Genomic DNA, 22,222 nt, shown 5'->3' on the forward strand with positions numbered 1-22,222 from the left:
TTCTTTTAAAAACATTCCAGGGGCTTCCCTGGTGGCCCAGTGGTTGAGAGTCCGCCTGCCAATGCAGGGGACACGGGTTCGTGCCCCGGTCCGGGAAGATCCCATATGCCGTGGAGCAACTGGGCCCGTGAGCCACAATTACTGAGCCTGCACATCTGGAGCCTGTGCTCTGCAACAAGAGAGGCCGCGATAGTGCTAGGCCCATGCACCGCGATGAAGGGTGGCCCCCGCTTGCCACAACTAGAGAAAGCCCTCGCACAGAAACGAAGGCCCAACACAGCCATAAATAAATAAATAAAGCAAACTGTCAACAAGTAAAAATAAACACTATTATAAAACATTCCAGCTGTTACCTCCAAAAAGCGAGTGACATACTAAAGTATAACCGTGGACCAGGCCTTGGACTGGGGCCCCTTTCTGGTGACGGGAGTAATTTCTCTTAGAACACCGAATGAGCAATCGTGGCACTTGAACCTAAATATGTCACCTTTCTTTTCCTCAAATGGGAAATTACCTTCATTATTTAAGACAAAACTTCCCCCTGAAATGCACAGGTGTTTAATGGAAGAAGTCTCTTTTCTTCACTTTGTTGTGCAGACAGAAAAGAGCGCCCACGAGACTCTGCTCCAAAGAAGAGACCCCTCCAGGTCCGCTACTGCCACCCTGTGGGCCAACGGAGTACCACTTACCCACGTGGGGATTTGCGCTGAAGTGCCGCAAGAGTGGGTCATTCTTAAGAAGTAAATGGATGTTTTTTCCTCCTTTCCATTCCTAACACTTCATCTATCTCTTTTTTCCCCACCTAACTCTTTTACAGTGAAAAAACTAGACAACATTTGACTTTCCAAGATTTGGGTCTCATGAAAGCTATTTTTTTATTTGCCATGTTCCTAGGACCTATTTCATCTTCTATATTCACAGGTTCTAAATTTGCTGTGATTTCTTACAGCAGTACACCCCATAGATGTGAGTGGGTGCGCAAAGCAATGCAACCCATCCATAGATGCACAGCACTCTTCACAGGGAAATCTAGTTGAGGTCAAGGATCCAAAGGGACAAATTTTTACATGGCTGCCACGTTGCATTTTATGTTACATGTTAATGTTTTCAAACCACTTTAACACCCACTGCTTGATTTTATCTTCCTGTCACATAAAGCAATGAAAGCAGATGGTAAAATTCCATTTTCATGAAGAGGGAATCCTCCAGGACTAGTTAGTGGTGAGAACAGAATGGAAAGCAACTCTCCTGTCTCCTGGTCCAACCCTCCCAGTACATGTTCAAGATGGGGGTAATTTATCAGTCAGACCTTCAAAGACCACTGTGGTGTCTTCATTGCAGCCGCAGCAGAACTCAACAGAAATTCACAGTACCCTCACAAGGGAGAGACTGGTTGGTCAGACCAGAGCAGTGGTTCTCAAAGGGGGATGCTGACGCTGAGGCACCTGAAGGGCTTGAACATGCAGTTCCCTGGACCCCTTGCCCAGAAGTTTTCACTCAGCAGACCTGGGGTAGGGCCCTAGAATATGCATTTTCTAATGAGTTCCCAGGTGATGGTGGTGTTGATACTCCTGGCCTGGGGTCACCTGCAGAGCCACTGGGCTGGAGGGTAAAGGCAGGTACATTCTGACACTATCTTCCCCTCACGTCAAAGAAAGACACGAGTCAGAACCATCACCTTTATTTCCCAGGTGCTTCTCCAACAAAAGAGCTGAGAGAATGTGGGCAGATTTCAAAGTGCTCCCACCACATTAGTGGAAATGACCAGCAAAGTATTTAAATACTCAAACTGGGGGGAAAAAACGTCCCCAAAACAATCTGGTCCAGGTCGGTTAAAGGATTCAGTGCTTGTCTTTGCCTTGACAGGAACATCACTGTAGAACCAGGTTGTTACTGGTTTTCATTTGTTTAAATAAGGTTCCTGATTTTAAAAGACTAGAACAGGGGTAAGAGATAGATATTCCATTAGGTAATTACATAAGATGAATAAAGAAATATGTAGGAATTAAATGAATAAGTAAATAATGTATAATATATTTATAAATTTAAATAAATTTTAATTTAAAATTTTTAACATAATTATTTATAAATATAATTATACATTTATAGGTAATCTGAAAAATCTTCCAATTATATTCTGCAGAAGTGTATCAGATTTCTTCTCAAAAGCTTATCTGGGGCTTCCCTGGTGGTGCAGTGGTTGGGAGTCTGCCTGCCGATGCAGGGGACGCAGGTTTGTGTCCCAGTCCGGGAGGATCCCGCATGCCGCGGAGCGGCTGGGCCCGTGAGCCATGGCCGCTGAGCCTGCACGTCCTGAGCCTGTGCTCCGCAACGGGAGAGGCCACAACAGTGAGAGACCCGCGTACCACACACACACAAAAAAAAAAAGCCCTTGGGAAATTTCTCCCCCATTTCTTTGTTGGACTACCTTCAATTAGAGTCATCAGAAGAAGCACCTTCTAGGGAATGAGGACCTGAAGACTGGACATGGAGAAACACAATCAGCACATGGAAAATATGATGCCCTAGAACCACAGGTCAAATTTTTCAGGGAAGATGTGCTCAGAAGTGGGGGCAATGCAAAGGTTCTTTGTGAATTAAATGTATGGTGGATAAAACATCTCTAAGGGCATGGTGGGCCAAACATCACGACACCACGTCCCATCACCTCTGTGCTCTTGTCCGCCAGTGCTCGGGACTGAAACACCCAGATCACAGGACCACCAAGATGGTGAGGATGCCCTGCATGCAGAGCGTGGAGGACAACGGAATGGGTATTAGAGCCAGGAAACCGTGGTCCCCAAGTCAAAAGAACAATCCCTAATAGGACAGTCTGGAAACACTGAGAATGAATGATAGTAGGAAGAGTAAAAGAAACAACAAAAAAATCTAAGGTAAAACACAGCACTAGAGAAAACATGCCAAAGGCCACCTTCTCCTATGGAGGGTCCAGGAAGTATCTGCTGGGGAGAGGCACAGTCAAGCTCACCAAGAGAGAAACAGCAAAAGGCAGGCAAATGGGTCCAGATGCTGTCCCTCTGAGTACCTGTGGAGGATGCTCTCGACACAAGCATGGTGGCAAGCTGTAGGTGACCCGCAGTGCAGTTAGAGGGCAGCACACGATCAAGAATGAGAGTGACCTTAGCCCTACTCACAAACATGGCCGACTCCACGCAGGGCATGGTAAATGGCAGAGAAATGGTCAGTAGCTCTGCTTTCGCCTCTCTTCCTAGAGGCACTGAGTATTTTTGTTTTCTTCTGCTTTGGACAGACTGGTAATTATTTGTGGGCCTTACTGGTAGTTCTCTGTACGCCACCACACTCAGAACAACAAGAGGAAAAGTTTGATTGAATAAGTGATATTGGGATAACTGAACAACAATTTGGAAATAAGATTAAACACCTTACACCATATACAAAAACAAACTCAAAATCAGGAGTTACATGTTGAATGTTAGGAAAACTAGAATAAATTATAATTGGCTATCAAGGGTTTGATGAAACAACTTTCTAAAATCTGAAGCAGTTAAAATAATAGAACAGATTGATAAATTAAAATGTACATGCAAAATATAAACATCAAGATAACACTTATAAATAGGCAATAAACAAGAACAGATTTAAAGAAGAAAACAAATCATAAACAAACACTTTGAAAAACTCTGAACTTATATACAAAATAAACATTAACTTGTACTATTTTAAAATATTAAATTTGGAAAAAAATAAACTAGTAAAGTGATAATAATAGTACTTTCTTATTGGGAAAAATGTTTAATAATTCATATTATAAATCACAAACAGTATTCTTCTGGGACTTTATCTTAGGAAGTCATTTAAATAAGAAAAAAGTCAGTTGAAATGACAGCATACTATGGAAGTAAAGAATACGGGCTTTTGAGTTTTAAAATGTCTGATTTGAAATCCTGGATCTGGGAATTCCCTGGTGGTCCAGTGGTTAGGACTCCACACTTCCACCGCAGGGGGCACGGGTTTGATCCCCGGTTGGGGAAGTAAGATTCTTCATGCCGTGTGGCGCAGCCAAAAACAAAAAAGTAAATCCTGGCTCTGATACTTACTCATTATATAAGCTCGGATAAGTTATTTAACACAAAGAAGCTTCAGCTTCTTCAACTACAAACTGGAAGTGAAAATACCTGATGTAAAGCACTTAATGTTTAATAAGTAGATGCTAGCTAAAATTGAAGAATAAGTCCCAGTAGATGAAAGCTGGAAACAAACAATATCTAACATCCAATATGAAGAAAGCTATGAAAATATATACAAACCAGGTGGAATATTAAGCAAAAATTTTAAAGATAGCTATGCTCAACAAACATAGTGAAAACTTTTCTCTGTTTACAGTGGTAATAGCGAAGTAAAACATGCATACATGTGAACAAAGACTGGAAAAGAATGTGAATAACTGAAAACATGACAGGTCATCTTATGGAGATTTAAAATGTTTTCTTAATGTCACACTGTTTTTCTACTAAATGAAAAACATAAGGAAAAAAATAAACAGTTGAGACTTCTGGTTTCCAGTCTGCATATAAGGAGCTTGGAAGCAGCCATTCTATGTTAACAAGTAAAAATGTGAACAAACTGAAAACCAACAGCTCTTCTTAGATACATCTGAGAACTGAGACCACAGGGCAAACTGCTGCCTCCAAAATTTAGAGAGACAGACAGGTGAATACAAAAAATCACAACCTAACTGAGTAGAAACCTGTGAGCAGAAACCTCAGCGGAGCCACTACCAGTACAGGAAAAGCTAAACTGTAACTGACCAGTTGCTGGAGGCTCAGGGTGGACAGGTCCAAGAGTGAAGAACTTCGGGAGAGCCCGGCTTTGGCAGGGTGTGCCCACAGTTCTGAGTTCTTCCTCTAGGAGCTGTACCCGGTCCTCGCAGTACAGCTGGAGATAATCTCTGCGGCTAGAGAGAGCGGAAAAGCAGCCAGAGTGCACTGTTCCTCAGGAGGCCTGCCCTCAAAAGAAACTGTTTTAGCACAGTGAACCTATTGGGGCTTTATAGAACCTAAACGACCTAGGGGGAGGGAGACACCCAACTCCAGCCCCCTCTAGCCATCCTGTCCCACCAGAGAGGTGGGCTAGACTGGGCAGTGTGAACTTGTCAAGTTCACTAAAAGATAGGCCACAGGACAAAAGAGCACTTCCCACTTTCCACACCTGGCCAGCACTACTAAATGCCTATTTATTACAGTTCCTCTACCCAGTACCTCATGTCTCATATCCAGCTTTCAAAAAAGAATTACTAGGCATACTAGAAGGCAAAAAAAAAAAATTTTGAAGAGACACATCAAGCAACAGAACCAGAGTCAGATGTGGCAGACATGTTGGAATGATCAGACCAGCAATTAAAAATAACTATGATTTGGACTTCCCTGGTGGCACAGTGGTTAAGAGTCCATCTGCCAATGGAGGGGACATGGGTTTGAGCCCTGGCCTGGGAAGATCCCACATGACACAGAGCAACTAAGCCCGTGCGCCACAACTACTGAGCCTGCACTCTACAGCCCATGAGCCGTAACTACTGACCCCGTGTGCCACAACGACAGAAGCCCATGCACCTAGAGCCTGTGATCCACAACAAGAGAAGCCACCGCTATCAGAAGCCCACACACTGCAATGAAGAGCAGCCCTCGCTTGCCGCAACTAGAGGAAGCCCGCGTGCAGCAATGAAGACCCAACGCAGCCAAAAATAAATAATATAATTAAGAATATATATATATATATATTATAAAGTTACCATTTTAAAAAATAGTGAAGATTGGTTCAAGATGGCAGACTAGAAGGACGTGTTCTCACTCCCTCTTGCGAGAGCACCGGAATCACAACTAACTGCTGAACAATCATTGACAGGAAGACACTGGAACTCACCAAAAAAGATACCCCACATCCAAAGAAAAAGGAGAAGCCACAATGAGACGGTAGGAGGGGCGCAATCACAATAAAATCAAACCCCATAACTGCTGGGTGGGTGACTCACAAACTGGAGAACACTTATACCACAGAAGTCCACCCGCTGGAGTGAAGGTTCTGAGCCCCACGTCAGGCTTCCCAACCTGGGGGTCTGGCAACAGGAGGAGGAATTCCTAGAGAATCAAACTTTGAAGGCTAGTGGGATTTGATTGCAGGACTTCAACAGGACTGGGGGAACCAGAGACTCCACCCTTGCAGGGCACACACAAAGTAGTGTGCACACTGGGACCCAGGAGGGGGAGCAGTGACCCCACAGGAGACTGAACCAGACCTACCTGCTAGTGTTGGAGGGTCTCCTGCAGAGGCGGGGGGTGGCTGTGGCTCACCGTGAGGACAAGGACACTGGCAGCAGAAGTTCTGGGAAGTACTCCTTGGTGTGAGCCCTCCCGGAGTCCACCATTAGCCCCACCAAAGAGCCAGGTAGGCTCCAGTGTTGGGTCGCCTCAGGCCAAACAACCAACAGGGAGGGAACCCAGCCCCACCCATCAGCAGATAAGCAGATTAAAGTTTTACTGAGCTCTGCCCACCAGAGCAACAGCCAGCTCTACCCACCACCAGTCCCTCCCATCAGGAAACTTGCACAAGCCTCTTAGATAGCCTCATCCACCAGAGGGCAGACAGCAGAAGCAAGAAAAACTACAATCCTGCAGCCTTTGGAACAAAAACCACATTCACAGAAAGACAGACAAGATGAAAAGGCAGAGGGCTAAGTACCAGATGAAGGAAAAAGATAAAACCCCAGAAAAACAACCAAATGAAATGGAGATAGGAAACCTTCCAGAAAAAGAATTCAGAATAATGATAGTGAAGATGATCCAGGATCTCGGAAAAAGAATGGAGGCAAAGATCGAGAAGATGCAAAAAATGTTTAACAAAGACCTAGAAAAATTAAAGAAAAAACACCTAGAAGAATTAAAGAACAAACAAATAGAGATGAACAATACAATAACTGAAATGAAAAATACACTAGAAGGAATCAATAGCAGAATAACTGAGGCAGAAGAACGGATAAGTGACCTGGAAGACACAATGGTGGAATTCACTGCCATGGAACAGAATAAAGAAAAAAGAATGAAAAGAAATGAAGACAGCCTAACAGACCTCTGGGACAACATTAAATGCAACAACATTCGCATTACAGGGGTCCTAGAAGGAGAAGAGAGAGAGAAAAGACCCAAAAATATTTGAAGAGATTATAGTCAAAAACTTCCCTAACATGGAAAAGGAAATAGCCACCCAAGTCCAGGAAGCACAGAGAGTCCCAGGCAGGATAAACTCAAGGAGAAACATGCCGAGACACACAGTAATCAAACTGACAAAAATTAAAGACAAAGAAAAATTTTTGAAAGCAACAAGGGAAAAACAACAAATAACATAAAAGGCAACTCCCATAAGGTTAACAGCTGATTTCTCAGCAGAAACTCTGTAAGCCAGAAGGGAGTGGCATGATATGTTTAAAGTGATGAAAGGGAAGAACCTACAACCAAGATTACTCTACCCAGCAAGGATCTCATTCAGATTCAACGGAGAAATCAAAAGCTTTACAGACAAGCAAAAGCTGAGAAAGTTCAGCACCACCAAACCAGCTCTACAACAAATGCTAAAGGAACTTCTCTAAGTGGGAAACACAAGAGAAGAAAAGGACCTACAAAAACAAACCCATAACAATTAAGAAAATGGTAATAGGAACGTACATATCGATAATTACATTAAAAGTGAATGGATTAAATGTGCCAACCAAAAGACACAGGCTCGCTGAATGGATACAAAAACAAGACCCATATATATGCTGTCTACAAGAAACCTACTTCAGACCTAGGGACACATACAGACTGAAAGTGAGGGGGTGGAAAAAGATATTCCATGCAAATAGAAATCAAAAGAAAGCTGGAGTAGCAATACTCATATCAGATAAAATAGACTTTAAAATAAAGAATGTTAAATAAAGAGACAAGGAAGGACACTACATAATGATGAAGGGATCAATCCAAGAAGAAGATATAACAATTATAAATATATATGCATCCAACATAGGAGCACCTCAATATCTAAGGCAACTGCTAACAGCTATAAAAGAGGAAATCAACAGTAACACAATAATAGTGGGGGACTTTAACACTTCACTTACACCAGTGGACAGATTATCCAAACAGAAAATTAATAAGGAAACACAAGCTTTAAATGACACAACAGACCAGATAGATTTAATTGGTATTTATAGGACACTCCATCCAAAAACAGATTACACTTTCTTCTCAAGTGTGCAAGGAACATTCTCCAGGATAGATCACATCTTGGTCACAAATTAAGCCTCAGTAAATTTAAGAAAATTGAAATCATATCAAGCATCTTTTCTGACCACAATGCTATGAGATTAGAAATCAATTATAGGGAAAAAAACCTAAAAAACACAGACACATGGAGGTTAAACAATACGTTACTAAATAACCAAGAGATCACTGAAGAAATCAAAGAGGAAATAAAAAAATACCTTGAGACAAATGACAACGAAAACACGATGATCCAAAACCTATGGGATGCAGCAAAAGCACTTCTAAGAGGGAAGTTTATAGCAATGCAAGCCTACCTCAAGAAACAAGAAAAATCTCAAATAAACAATCTAACCTTACACCTAAAGGAACTAGAGAAAGAAGAACAAACAAAACCCAAAGTTAGTAGAAGAAAAGAAATCATAAAGATCAGAGCAGAAATAAATGAAATAGAAACAAAGAAAACAATAGTAAAGATCAATAAAACTAAAAGCTGGTTCTTTGAGAAGATAAACAACAAAATTGATAAACCATTAGCCAGACTCATCAAGAAAAACAGGGAGAGGACTCAAATCAATAAAATCAGAAATGAAAAAGGAGAAGTTACAACAGACGCCACAGAAATACAAAGCATCCTAAGAGACTACTACAAGCAACTGTATGCCAATAAAATGGACAACCTGGAAGAAATGGACAAAGTCTTAGAAAGGTATAAGCTTCCAAGACTTAACCAGAAAGAAACAGAAAATATGAACAGACAAATCACAAGTGATGAAATTGAAACTGTGATTAAAAATCTTCCAACAAACAAAAGTCCAGGACCAGATGGCTTCACAGGTGAATTCTATCAAACATTTAGAGAAGAGCTAACACCTATCCTTCTCAAACTCTTCCCAAACTCATTCTATGAGGCCACCATCACCCTGATACCAAAACCAGACAAAGATACTACAAAAAAAGAAAATTACAGACCAATATCACTGATGAATATAGATGCAAAATTCCTCAACAAAATACTAGCAAACAGAATCCAACAACACATTAAAAGGATCATACACCATGATCAAGTGGGGTTTATCCCAGGGATGCAAAATATTTATATTGCGTATCAATATACACAAATCAATCAGTGTGATACACCATATTAACAAATTGGGAGCAGGGAGAATTTCACTCGCATCAGCTGATCCTAACTGACAACAGGAGAGGAGGAACCTCAGGAGGCAGTGAAGGAGAAGGGGGATGGAAATGGAGATGAGGATAGATCCACTGGTGCCCTGAGGAACAGCCCATACCTCCACCGGGGCCCCGGGATCCCCTGACGCTTCCTCGCCACAGCAGAGCTGCTTCTTGGTAGGGTTCCCGGGATGCTGCGGTCGGGGAGGGAAGGGCATAGCCCTGCACCGGACGAGTGATAGCCCTGGAGCTCCCTCTGCCCCCCGGAAGGAAGGGGGGGGCGGGGGCGGTGGGGGTGGTATAAACAATGGATGCGGCTCTGGCCTCTGCCAGCGTGGGGGGATTTGGGGTGCCCTTCTTTGTTCTTAGACCTTGCTGCTGCCCCTTGGGTTGTGGTGGTGTTGTCCGGAAAGAAGGAAGGGTGAGGAATCCCCGGCTGGAGAGAGGCGTCGAGGTATCCTCTGAAATACTGACTTAAGCTGGATAATATTGAAAAGTTCCTGACCACTCTCTTTCATTACCAAAACCTTGTGTCTGAGGCCCCATGCATGCGCCCACCTCAGTGAACCCATCAGATCTCTCTCAGATAGCCATAACAGACCCTCTCAAGTTAATTTTAACCATATATTTGCCTGCACTTTATGGAGGATGAAACTATCAAGCCAAGTCAACATTGCTGCTGATCCAGGAGGCTTGGCAGCAGAAAATTAAACATCCGAACGTTTGTAAATGTGTGAAGAATTCTGATAGGACATCGAATGTTTTTTTAAAAACATTTTTTTAAGGGTGTTCAGAACCCTGTGGAGGCTGTGCTCAGTCTTCAGACTCAATGCCTTTGTCTTCACTTCTGGGGAAAGCCCAGGTACTGTTATATTGTAGATGCTTTCCTTCCCGGTCTGAATATGAGTGCGCAGACGTCCCCAGCAGAGAAAGGTCTGAAGCCTGGGCTGTTGTGCCAGGAGAGTTACACCTGCAGCGGGACTGATGAAGGCGTCTCCGAGTGTGATGAGTGCTGCAGCCTGCAGTGTCTCCGCTATGAGGAGAAGCTCCAGCGGCAGGAGTGCCTGAGAAACCATGAGCGGATCAGACTCAAAGCTGGCCACGTTCCCTTACTGTGACCCCTGCAAGGGCCCCAGTGGGCATCCTCCAGGTATGAAGCAGACGGCAGACGTGAGGTGCCAGACCTGTAAAATCAACTTGTTCCTGGAGTGCCAGAGAGGACTCATTCTGAGGGTAACAAAAGGAGGCACCCTGTTACTGTGTACCATGTGGCTAAGGTCCAGGTGCTGGAGGAAGAAGGGATGGATGAGGACACCAAGAGGAAGAAGATGACTGAGAAGGTTGTGAGTTTCCTCCTAGTAGATGAGAATGAAAAAATTCAGGTAACGAATGAAGAGGACTTTATTAGGAAATTGGACTGCAAACCCTATCAGCATCTGAAAGTGGTTTCCATTTTTGGAAATACTGGGGATGAGAAGTCTCATACCCTCAACCACACTTTCTTTTGTGGCCGGGAAGTCTTCAAAACCTCCCCTGCCCAGGAGTCCTGCACTGTTGGAGTGTGGGCGGCATATGACCCAGTCCACAAAGTAGCAGTGATAGACACAGAAGGGCTCTTGGGGGCTACAGTGAATATAAGCCAGAGAACATGGGTACTGCTTAAGGTTCTGGCCATTAGACCTCGTCATCTATCGAACTCATGCAGACCGACTGCACAATGACCTCTTCAAGTTCCTTGGGGACGCCTCAGAAGCTTATCTGAAGCACTTCACCAAGCAGCTCAAGGCTACCACTGCCCGCTGTGGCCTGGATGTCCCCCTGTCCACCCTGGGCCCTGCTGTTATCGTTTTCCACGAGACTGTGCACACTCAGCTGCTGGGCTCTGATCACCCCTCCGAGGTGCCCGAGAAGCTCATCCAGGACCGGTTCCGGAAGCTGGGCCGCTTCCCTGAAGCCTCCAGTTCTATTCGTTACAAGGGAACGAGGACATACAATCCTCCCACAGACTTTTCTGGTCTTCGGCGTGCTTTGGAGCAACAACTAGAGAATAACACCACCCGTTCTCTCTGGCACCCAGGGATCATCTTCAAAGCTCTGAAGGCCCTCAGCGACCACTTCAGCGGTGAGATCCCCGATGATGAGATGGCACACAGCTCCCTTTTTCCAGATGAGTACTTCACCTGCTCCGTCCTGTGCCTCAGCTGTGGGGCTGGATGTAAGAACAGCATGAATCACGGGAAAGAAGGAGTACCTCATGAAGCCAAAAGCCGCTGCAGATACTCTCACCAGTATGACAACCGGGTTTTTACCTGCAAGGCCTGCTACGAGAGAGGCAATGAAGTCAGCGTGGTGCCCAAGACGTCTGCTTCAACCGACTCCCCCTGGATGGATCTCGCAAAATATGCCTGGTCTGGGTACGTAATCGAATGTCCCAACTGCGGCGTGGTCTACTGTAGCCGGCAGTACTGGTTTGGGAACCAATATCCTGTGGACACAGTGGTGCAGACAGAGATTGTGCATGTGTGGCCTGGAACTAATGGATTTCTGAAGGACAACAACAATGCTGCCCAGCGCCTCTTGGATGGGATGAACTTCATGGCTCAGTCGGTGTCTGAGCTTAGCCTTGGGCCCACCAAGGTTGTGACGTCCTGGCTGACATACCAGATCGCCTCTGCCTACTGGAGGCCCAACTCCCAGATCCTGAGCTGCAACAAGTGTGCTACATCCTTTAAAGATAATGACATCAAGCATCACTGCCGGGCCTGGGGGGAGGGCTTCTGTGACAGCTGTTCACCCATGACCCGGCCAGTGCCGGAGTGGGGCTGGGGCCCTGCACCCGTGAGGGTGTGTGACAACTGCTATGAAGCCAGGAATTCTCAGTTAGATGTCACCGAGGCACAGGGTACCTCAGTGAGGGTGGGATGCTGATTGCTTGGAAGGTGGGCAAGTCCGTGCAGAACACTTTGGGAGCCGTGGTGACGGCCAATGACATACCACTAGGTTTGGTGAAGGATGCGGCCAGGCCGGTGTACTGGGTACCAGACCATGAGATCCTGCACTACCACAACTGCCAGAAGGAGTTCAGCGTCAAGCTTTCCAAGTACCACTGCTGGGCCTGCAGACAGGGCTTCTGTGATGAGTGTTCCCATGACCACCAGGCTGTCCCCTCTCGAGGCTGGGACCATCCTGTCCGAGTCTGCTTTAATGGCAATAAAAAGCCTGGTGACCTTTAATGCCCCCCCACAAAAGTGAAGAATAAAACCCACATGATCATCTCAATAGACACAGAAAAATCTTCTGACAAAATTCAACACCCATTTATGATAAAAAAAACTCTCCAGAAAGTGGGCATAGAGGGAACCTACCTCAACATAATAAAGGCCATATACAACAAACCCACAGCAAACATCATTCTCAGTGGTGAAAAACTGAAAGCATTTTCTCTAAGATCAGGAACAAGACAAGGATGTCCACTCTCGCCACTATTATTCAACATAGTTTTGGAAGTCCTAGCCACAGCAATCAGAGAAGAAAAAGAAATAAAAGGAATACAAATTGGAAAAGAAGAAGTAAAACTGTCACTGTTTGCAGATGACATGATACTATACATAGAGAATCCTACAGATGTCACCAGAAAACTACTAGAGCTAATCAATGAATTTGGTAAAGTTGCAGGATACAAAATTAGTGCACAGAAATCTCTTGCATTCCTACACACTAACAACAAAAAATCAAAAAGAGAAATTAAGGAAACAATTCCATTCATCATCGCAACAAATAGAACAAAATACCTAGGAATAAATCTACCTAAGAAGGTAAAAGAGCTGCACTCAGAAAATTATAAGACACTGATGAAAGAAATCAAAAATGACGTGAACAGATGGAGAGATATACCATGTTCTTGGATTGGAAGAATCAATATTGTGAAAATGACTATAGTACCCAAAGCAATCTACAGAGTCAATGCAATCCCTATCAAATTACTAATGGCATTTTTTACAGAACTGGAACAAAAAATCTTAAAATTTGTATGGAGACACAAAAGACCCTGAATAGAAATGCAATCTTGAGGGGAAAAAAATGGAGCTGGAGGAATCAGACTCCCTGACTTCAGACTATACCACAAAGCTACAGTAATCAAGACAATATGGTACTGGCACAAAAACAGAAATATAGATCAATGGAACTGGATAGAAAGCCCAGAGATAAACCCACGCACATATAGTCAACTAATCTATGACAGAAGAGGCAAGGATATACAATGGAGAAAAGACAGTCTATTCAATAAGTGGTGCTGGGAAAACTGGACACACCTACATGTAAAAGAATGAAATTAGAACACTCCCTAACACCATACACAAAAATAAACTCAAAATGGATTAGAGACCTAAATGTAAGACGAGACACTATAAAACTCTTAGAGGAAAACATAGGAAGAACACTCTTTGACATAAATCACAGCAAGATCTTTTTTGATCCACCTCCTAGAGTAATGGAAATAAAAACAAAATTAAGTGGGACCTTATGAAACTTAAGAGCTTTTGCAAAGCAAAGGAAACTACAAACAAGACAAAAAGACAACCCTCAGAGTGGCAGAAAATATATGCAAATGACTCAGCGGACAAAGGATTAATCTCCAAAATATATAAACAGCTCGTGCAGCTCAATTTTTATAAAAACAAACAACCCAATCCAGAAATGGGAAGAAGACCTAAATAGACATTTCTCCAAAGAAGACATACAGATGGCCAAGAAGCACATGAAAAGCTGCTCAACATCACTAACCATTAGAGAAATGCAAATCAAAACGACAATGAGGTATCACCTCACACCAGTTAGAATGGGCATCATCAGAAAATCTACAAACAACAAATGCTGGAGAGGGTGTGGAGAAAAGGGAACCCTCTTGCACTGTTGGTGGGAATGTAAATTGATACAGCCACTATGGAGAACAGTATGGAGGTTCCTTAAAAAACTAAAAATAGAACTACCATATGATGCAGCAATCCCACTACTGCACATATACCCTGAGAAAACCATAATTCAAAAAGACACATGCACCCCAACGTTTATTGCAGCACTATTTACAATAGCCAGGACATGGAAGCAACCTAAATGCCCATTGACAGACGAATGGATAAAGAAGATGTTGTACATATATACAATGGAATATTACTCAGCCAGAAAAAGGAACGAAATCGAGTCATTTGTAGAGGCGTTGATGGATCTAGAGACTGTCATACAGAGTGAAGTAAGTCAGAAAGAGAAAAACAAATACCGTATATTAACGCATATATGTGGAACCTAGAAAAATGGTACAGATGAACCGGTTTGCAAGGCAGAAATAGACACATAGATGTAGAGAACAAACGTATGGACACCAAGCGGGGAAAGTGGCGGGGGGGTGGTTGTGGTGTGATGCATTGGGAGATTGGGATTGACATGTATACACTAATATGTATAAAATGGATAACTAATAAGAAACTGCTGTATAAAAAAATAAATAAATTTCAAAAATTCAAAAAAATAATTGGATATAATTATAGACTACTTCATCCAATAACACCAGAATACACATTCTTCTCAAGCTTGCATGAAATATCCTGTATTCATCAAGACAGAAAACATTATGGGCCATAAAACATACCTTAACAAATTCTAAAGAACAGAAATCATGCAATGTCTGCATTCAAACTGCAATGGAATTAAACTAGAAATCAATAACAGAAAGATAACTGGGAAATCCTCAAATACTTGGAGACTGAACAACTTGCTTCTATGATAACACATGGGTCAAAGAGGAAATCTCAAGATAAATTTTAAAATATTTTGAACTAAATGAAAATACAACTTATGAAAACTTGTGAGATGCAGTGATAGGAGTGTAGAGAGGGATATTTTGAACAGTATTGAATACATATATTAGGAAGGAAAAGAGATCTAATATCAATAATCTAAGCTTTTGTGTGACCAAGGTGGTAGAGTAGGAAGGCTCTGAGCTCACCTCCTCCCATTTTGGGTACACCAAAATTACACCTATTTACAAAACAACTATATGAGAACAAGCTGAAGGCTAGCAGAAAAGATTTTCTACAACTAAAGATATAAAGAAGGAGCCACAGGAAACTGGTAGGAGGGGCAAAGATGCAGTTTAGTCAACACCCACAAACTGGAGGGTAATTACAATTGTGGAGGTTCTCCCCAAGGAGTGAAGGGTCTGAGTCCTACACTGGGCTCCAGCCCAGGGGTCCTGCATAGAGAAGATAGAGTCCACAGAAAGTTTTGCTTTGAAAGTCAGTGCGGATTGCATAGGGGAGAGCCAGAGGGCTGAAGGAAATACAGACTCTTCTCTTAAAGGGCACAAGCAAAATCTCACAGGCTCCTAGACCCAGGGCAGAGGCATAATTTGAAAGGACCCTGGGTCAGACCCACTTGCTGATCTTAGAGAGTCCTAGAGAGGCAAGAGGCAAATGGGGTCCCCCAGGGCACATAGATACTGATGGCAGCCATTTTGAGGTACTTGTTCTACCACGAGGACACTAGTGCTAGCAAGCACCATTCCGGAGTCCTCCCTCTACCCTATTAGTGCTGGGGGCTTAGCTGCCCATCAGCAGATGGGCACCAGCCCTGTATCCCCCAGGGCCACACAGCCAGCCACCCTGGGACCCAGCCCTGTCCAACAGCAGGCCTTCCAAAACATGTAAAACAGGCCCAGATAGGTTCACTGGTAAATTCTACCAAACACTTAAGGAAGAAATTATACTAATTCTTAACAATCTCTTCTAGAAGACAGAATCAGAGAGCATACAGTCATCCCTTGGTATCCATGGTTCCAGGATCTGCTGCAGATACTAAATCCACGGATGCTCCAGTCCCAGAGCCGGCCCTCAGTACACAAGGTTCCACATCTGAGGATGCAACCAACTGCAGATTGTGTGGTACTGTAGTATTTATTGAAAAAAAAAATCCACGTATAAGTGGACTCATGCAATTTAAACCCGTGTTGTTCAAGGATCAACTGTACTTCCAAACTCATTCTATGAGGCTGGCATTACCCTAATGCAAAAACCAGACAAAGACATTACAAGAAAATAAAACTGCAAAAATCCTCAACAAAATATTAGCAAATCCAATCCAATAATTTATAAAAAGGATTATACACCATGACCAAATGAGATTTATTCCAGGCATGCTAGGCTGATTCAACATTTGAAAATAAGTTCGTGTAATCCATCACAATGGACTAAAAAAGAAAAATTGGATGCAGAAAAAGCATTTGAATACACTAATATGTATAAAATAGATAACTAATAAGAATCTGCTGTATAAAAAATAAATTAATTAAATTAAATTTAAAAAAAGAAAAAGCATTTGATAAAATCCAAAACCCTTCATGATAAAAACTCTCAGTAAACTAGGAATAGAGGGGGGACCTTCCTCAACATGATCAAGAGCATCTACCAAAAACCCTACAGTTAGCATCATACTTAATGGTGAGAAAAACTAAGTTTTCCTTCTAAGATCAGGTATAAAACAAGGATGCTCCCTCTTGCCATTCTTTTTCAACATTGTACTAGAAGTTCTAGCTAATGCAATAAGACAATTAAAGGAAATAAAAGACATACAGATTGAGAAAGAAGATATAAACCTGTCTTTCTTTGCAGATGACATGATTATCTACGTAGAAAATCTGAAAGAACTGATAAAAATAAACCCTCCTGGAACTAATAAGTGATTATAGCAAGGTTACAGGATAAAATGTTAATATACAAAAGTCTATTGCTTTCCTAGGGACTTCCCTGGTGGTCCAGTGGTTAAGAGGATGCAGGGATCCAATGCAGGGGATGTGGGTTCGATCCCTGGTCGGGGAACTGGGATCCCACATGCCACAGGGCAACTAAGCCCACACGCCACAACTACTGAGTCCACACACCACAACAAGTGAGCCCACGTGCTGCAACTACAGAACCCATGTGCTCTGGAGCCCGTGCACCACAACGACAGAGACCACGTGCTCTGCAGCCCATGTGCCACAACTAGAGAGAAGCCCATGAACCACAACAAAAGATCCCACATGCTGCAACTAAGACCCGATGCAGCCAAAAATAAAATAAATAAATATTCTTTTTAAAAAGTCGATTGCTTTTCTATATACCAGCAATTAACAAGTAGAATTTGAAATGAAAAACACAATACCATTTACATTAGCACCCCAAAAATGAAATACTTAGGTATAAATCTAATGAAATATGTAAGAGATCTATAAGAGAAATCACCAAACTCTGAAGAATGAAATGAAAGGATTCCATGTTCATGGAGAGGAAGAATCAATATCGTCAAGATGTCAGTTCTTCCCTACTTGATCTACAGATTGAATCCAATCCCAAATAAAATCCCAGCAAGTTATTTTGTGGATATAGATAAACTGATTCAAAAGTTTATATGGAGAAACGAAAGACCCAGAATAGCCAATACACTATTGAAGGAGAAGAACAAAGTCTGAGAACTGACACTATCCAACTTCAAGACTTACTATAAAACTACAGTAATCAAGTCAGTGTGGTATTGGCAAAAGAATAAACAAAGACATCAATAAAAAAATAAAACAGAGAGCACAGAAACAGATCTACATAAATACAGTCAACTGATCTCTGACAGGAGCAAAGGCAATACACTGAAGCAAAGACAGTCTTTTCAACAAATATTGCTGGAACAAGTAGACATTACATGCAAGAAAATCAGTCTAGACAGAGCTCTTACCCCCTATGTGTTTTGTCCAATACCACCAAACAATTAACTCAGTTCTGACACTATCTACTTAAAGGTAGTGTCAGATCCCACAGCCTAAGGGCTCACTCCTTCCCCACTTTAAATGATAATTGCAAATCCAGGTTATCTGTGCTTCTGACTGACTAGTTATAGAGATTCCCACAACACCCTCCTCCTGTTTGGTAATTTGCTAGAGCAACTCACAGAACTCAGAAACATTTATTTACATTAACAGTTAATTATAAAGGACATGATAAAAGATACAGATAAAAAAGCCAGATGAAGAGGTATATAGGGGCAAGGTATATGGGAAGGGGTGCCCTCTCCCTGTATCTCCAAATGTTCACCAACCCAGAAGCTCTCTGAACCCTGTCTTTTTGGGTATCCTTGATTAAATCACTGGCCATTGGTGACTGAACTCAAACTCCATCCCCTCCCCTCTCCCAGGAGGTCAGGGGCTAAATTATAACCCTTCAATCACATGGTTGATTACCCCGGCAATCAGACCCCATACTTAGGGGCTTTCCAAAATTTAACACATTAACATAAACTCAGGTGTGGTTGAAAGGGGCTTGTTATGAATATCAAAAGACACATATTGCCCTTATCACTTCGGAAATTCCAAGGGTTTTAGGAGCGCTGTGATAGAAATGGGGATGAATACTAAACATATATTTGTTATTATAAATTTCATCACATACACCCTTCACAAAAATTAACTCAAAATGGATCACAGACCTAAATGTAAAGTGTAAAACTACAAAACTCCTAGAAGATAACATGGGAGAGAACCTAGATAACCTTGAGTATGGTGATGACTTCTTAGATACAACACCAAAGGCATGATCCATGAAAGAAATAAATGATAAGCTGGACTTCATTAAAATTAAAAACCTCTGCCCTGTGCCCAGAAATAAACTCACACACCTGAAACAGGAGGGAAGGGGGCAGGGTACAACCTGTAAAAGAATAACATAGCTATTGGATAAAAAATAAACCGGTTAGAACCAACTAGGTCCAAGATGGAGGAAGATTCCACTTCCAGGGGACCTTGAGCCTAATTATATGTTCATTGTATACATTAGCATAAGCTAAATGACACACCCACCAGCACCATGACAGTTCCAAGGTTAACCATATAAGGTCAAAAAGTGGGCAGTTGCTCAATTCCTGGAAATCCCCACTCCTCTCCAAAATAGTTGGAGTAATCCTTCCACTTGCTAGACTATGAAATTACCCATCCCATAAAAAACTAACCACCCCATATTTTGGGGTCTCTTGCCTTCTGAGATGGCCCACACTTTGTGTAGTGTGTTTCTCCCAGGGCCATTCTCGCCTTTTGAGATGGACCGTATTCTGTCTATGGAATGTGTATCTCTCTAAATAAATCCATTTCTTACCTATCACTTTCACTGAAAGTCTCTCACTGAATTCTTTCTGCAATGAGACATAAAGAACCTGAGCTTAAGTCCTGGGACCAGGTGTGTGATCGCAATTAAAAGAGAGTGGGCTCAAGTCCCAATTTGGGTTTTGGCTGGGTTCGAGTCCCAATCTGAGGTGTGCAGTTTCACATCTATGGTCAATTAATCTTCGATAAAGGAGGCAAGAATTTACAATGGAGAAAAGTCAGTCTCTTCAGCAAGTGGTGTTAAGAAAGCTGGACAGCCGCGTGTAAATCAATGAAGTCACAACATACCCTCACACCATACACAAAAATAAATTCAAAAGTGTTTAAGACTTAAATATAAGACATGACACCACAAAACTCCTAGAAGAGAACATAGGCAAAACATTCTCTGACGTGAATCATACCAATGTTTTCTTAGGTCAGTCTCCCAAGGCAATAGAAATAAAAGCAAAAATAAACGGGACCTAATCAAACTCATAAGCTTTTGTACAGCAAAGGAAACCATAAACAAAATGAAAAGACAACCTATGGACTGGGAGAAAGTATTTGCAAATGATGCGACTGACAAGGGCTTACTTTCCAAAATATACAAACAGCTCATACAACTCAATAACAAAAAAACCCAAATAACTCAATCAAAAAGTGGGCAGAAGATCTAAATAGACATTTCTCCAAAGAAGACATATAGATGGCCAACAGGCACATGAAAAGATGCTCAACATTGCTAATTATTAGAGAAATGCAAATCAAAACTACAGTGAGGTATCACCTCACACCGGTCAGAATGCCCATCATTAAAAAGTCTAAAAATAAATGCCGGAGAGGATGTGGAGAAAAGGGAACCCTCCTACACTGCGGGTGGGAATGTAAATGGGTGCAGCCACTATGGAGAACAGTATGGAGATTCCACAAAAAACTAAAAACAGAGTTGCCATATGATCCAGCAATCCCATTCTTGGGTATAGATCCAAAGAAAACACTAATTCAAAAAGATACATGCACTCCTATGTTCATAGCAGCACTTTTTACAGCAGCCAAACATGGAAGCAACCTAAATGTCCATCAACAGATGAATGGATAAAGAAGATGTCATATATATACATACAAACATATATATATATATACATTCACACACACACAATGGAATACTACTCAGCCATAAAAAAGAATGAAATAATGTCATTTGCAGCAACATGGATGGACCTAGAGATTATCATACTAAGTGAAGTAAGTCAGACAGAGAAAGACAAATATCACATGATATCACTTGTATGTGGAATCTAAAATATGACACAAATGAACTTATTTAGGAAACAGACTCAGAAATAGAAAACAAACTTATGAATACCAAAGGGAAAAGGGGGTAGGGGAGGGATAAATTAGGAGTTTGGGATTAGTAGATACAAACTACTCTATATAAAATAAACAACAAGGTCCTTCTGTATAGCACAGGAAACTATACTCAGTATCCTGTAATAAACCATATTGAAAAAGAATGTATACATATGTATAACTGAATCACTTTGCTGTACACCAGAAATTAACACAACATTGTAAATCAACTATACCTCAAATTAAAAACAAAACAAAACAAAAAAAACAACAACTTCTGCTCTGTGTAAGACAATGTCAAGAGAATAAGACAAGCCACAGACTAGGAGAAAATATCTGCAAAAGATAAAAGATGGTTACCCAAAATATAAAAAGATCTCTTAGGGCTTCCCTGGTGGTTCAGTGGTTGAGAGTCCACCTGCCGCTGCAGGGGACACAGGTTCGTGCCCCGGTCCGGGAAGATCCCACAGGCCACAGAGTGGCTAGGCCTGTGAGCCATGGCTGCTAAGCCTGTGCGTCCGGAGCCTGTGCTCCACAACGGGAGAGGCCACAACAGTGAGAGGCCCGCGTACCGCAAAAAAAAAAAAAAAGATCTCTTAAATTTAACAATAAGAAAACAAACAAATCAATTTAAAATAGGCAAAAGATCTGAACAATCACCTCACCAAAGAAGATATATAGATAACAAATAAGCATATGAAAAGATGCTTCACATCATGTATCATTAGGGAACTGCAAGTTAAAACAATGACAGATATCACTAAACACCTAATAAATGGCCAAAACTGAGAATTGAGAACCCTGACAACACCAAATGCTGACAAGGATGTGGAGCAACATGAACTCTCATTCACTGCTGGTGGGAATACAAAGGTACAGCCACTTTGGGAAAAAAACTGGTAGTTCCTTAAAACCTAAACATACAGTTCTTTTACCATGTGATCCAGCAGCCATACACCTGTATTTCCCCAAATGAGTTGAAAACTTATGTCCATGCAAAAACCCCCACGCAAGGGTTTACACCCACTTTATTCATAAGTGCCAATACTTGGAAGCAACTGAGAGTAAGTGAATGGATAAACTATGGTCCATCCAAACAATGGAATATTGTTCAGCACTAAGAAGAAAGGAGCTATTAAGCCATGAAAAGACATGGAGGAAACTTAGATGCATTTTACTAAGTGAAAGAAGCCAATCTGAAAAGGGTATATATGTGTGACTTCAACTATATGACATTCTGGAAAAGGCAAAACTGTGGAGACAG

The 22,222-nt window shown here is 42.0% G+C and overlaps 1 protein-coding gene across 1 annotated transcript; it reads left to right on the forward strand.

Moving 5' to 3' along the window:
* Window positions 1-10,351: 10,351 nt before the first annotated feature.
* On the forward strand, window positions 10,352-12,682 carry LOC136122789 (zinc finger FYVE domain-containing protein 1-like). Its single transcript, XM_065876889.1, is given in 6 exon segments — window positions 10,352-10,555; window positions 10,557-10,662; window positions 10,665-11,124; window positions 11,126-11,863; window positions 11,906-12,356; window positions 12,359-12,682. Coding segments are annotated over 6 exon segments (2,283 nt in total).
* The last annotated feature ends 9,540 nt before the right edge of the window (window positions 12,683-22,222 follow it).

Source organism: Phocoena phocoena, chromosome 4, assembly GCF_963924675.1.
Source record: "Phocoena phocoena chromosome 4, mPhoPho1.1, whole genome shotgun sequence".
Lineage (NCBI taxonomy): Eukaryota > Metazoa > Chordata > Mammalia > Artiodactyla > Phocoenidae > Phocoena > Phocoena phocoena.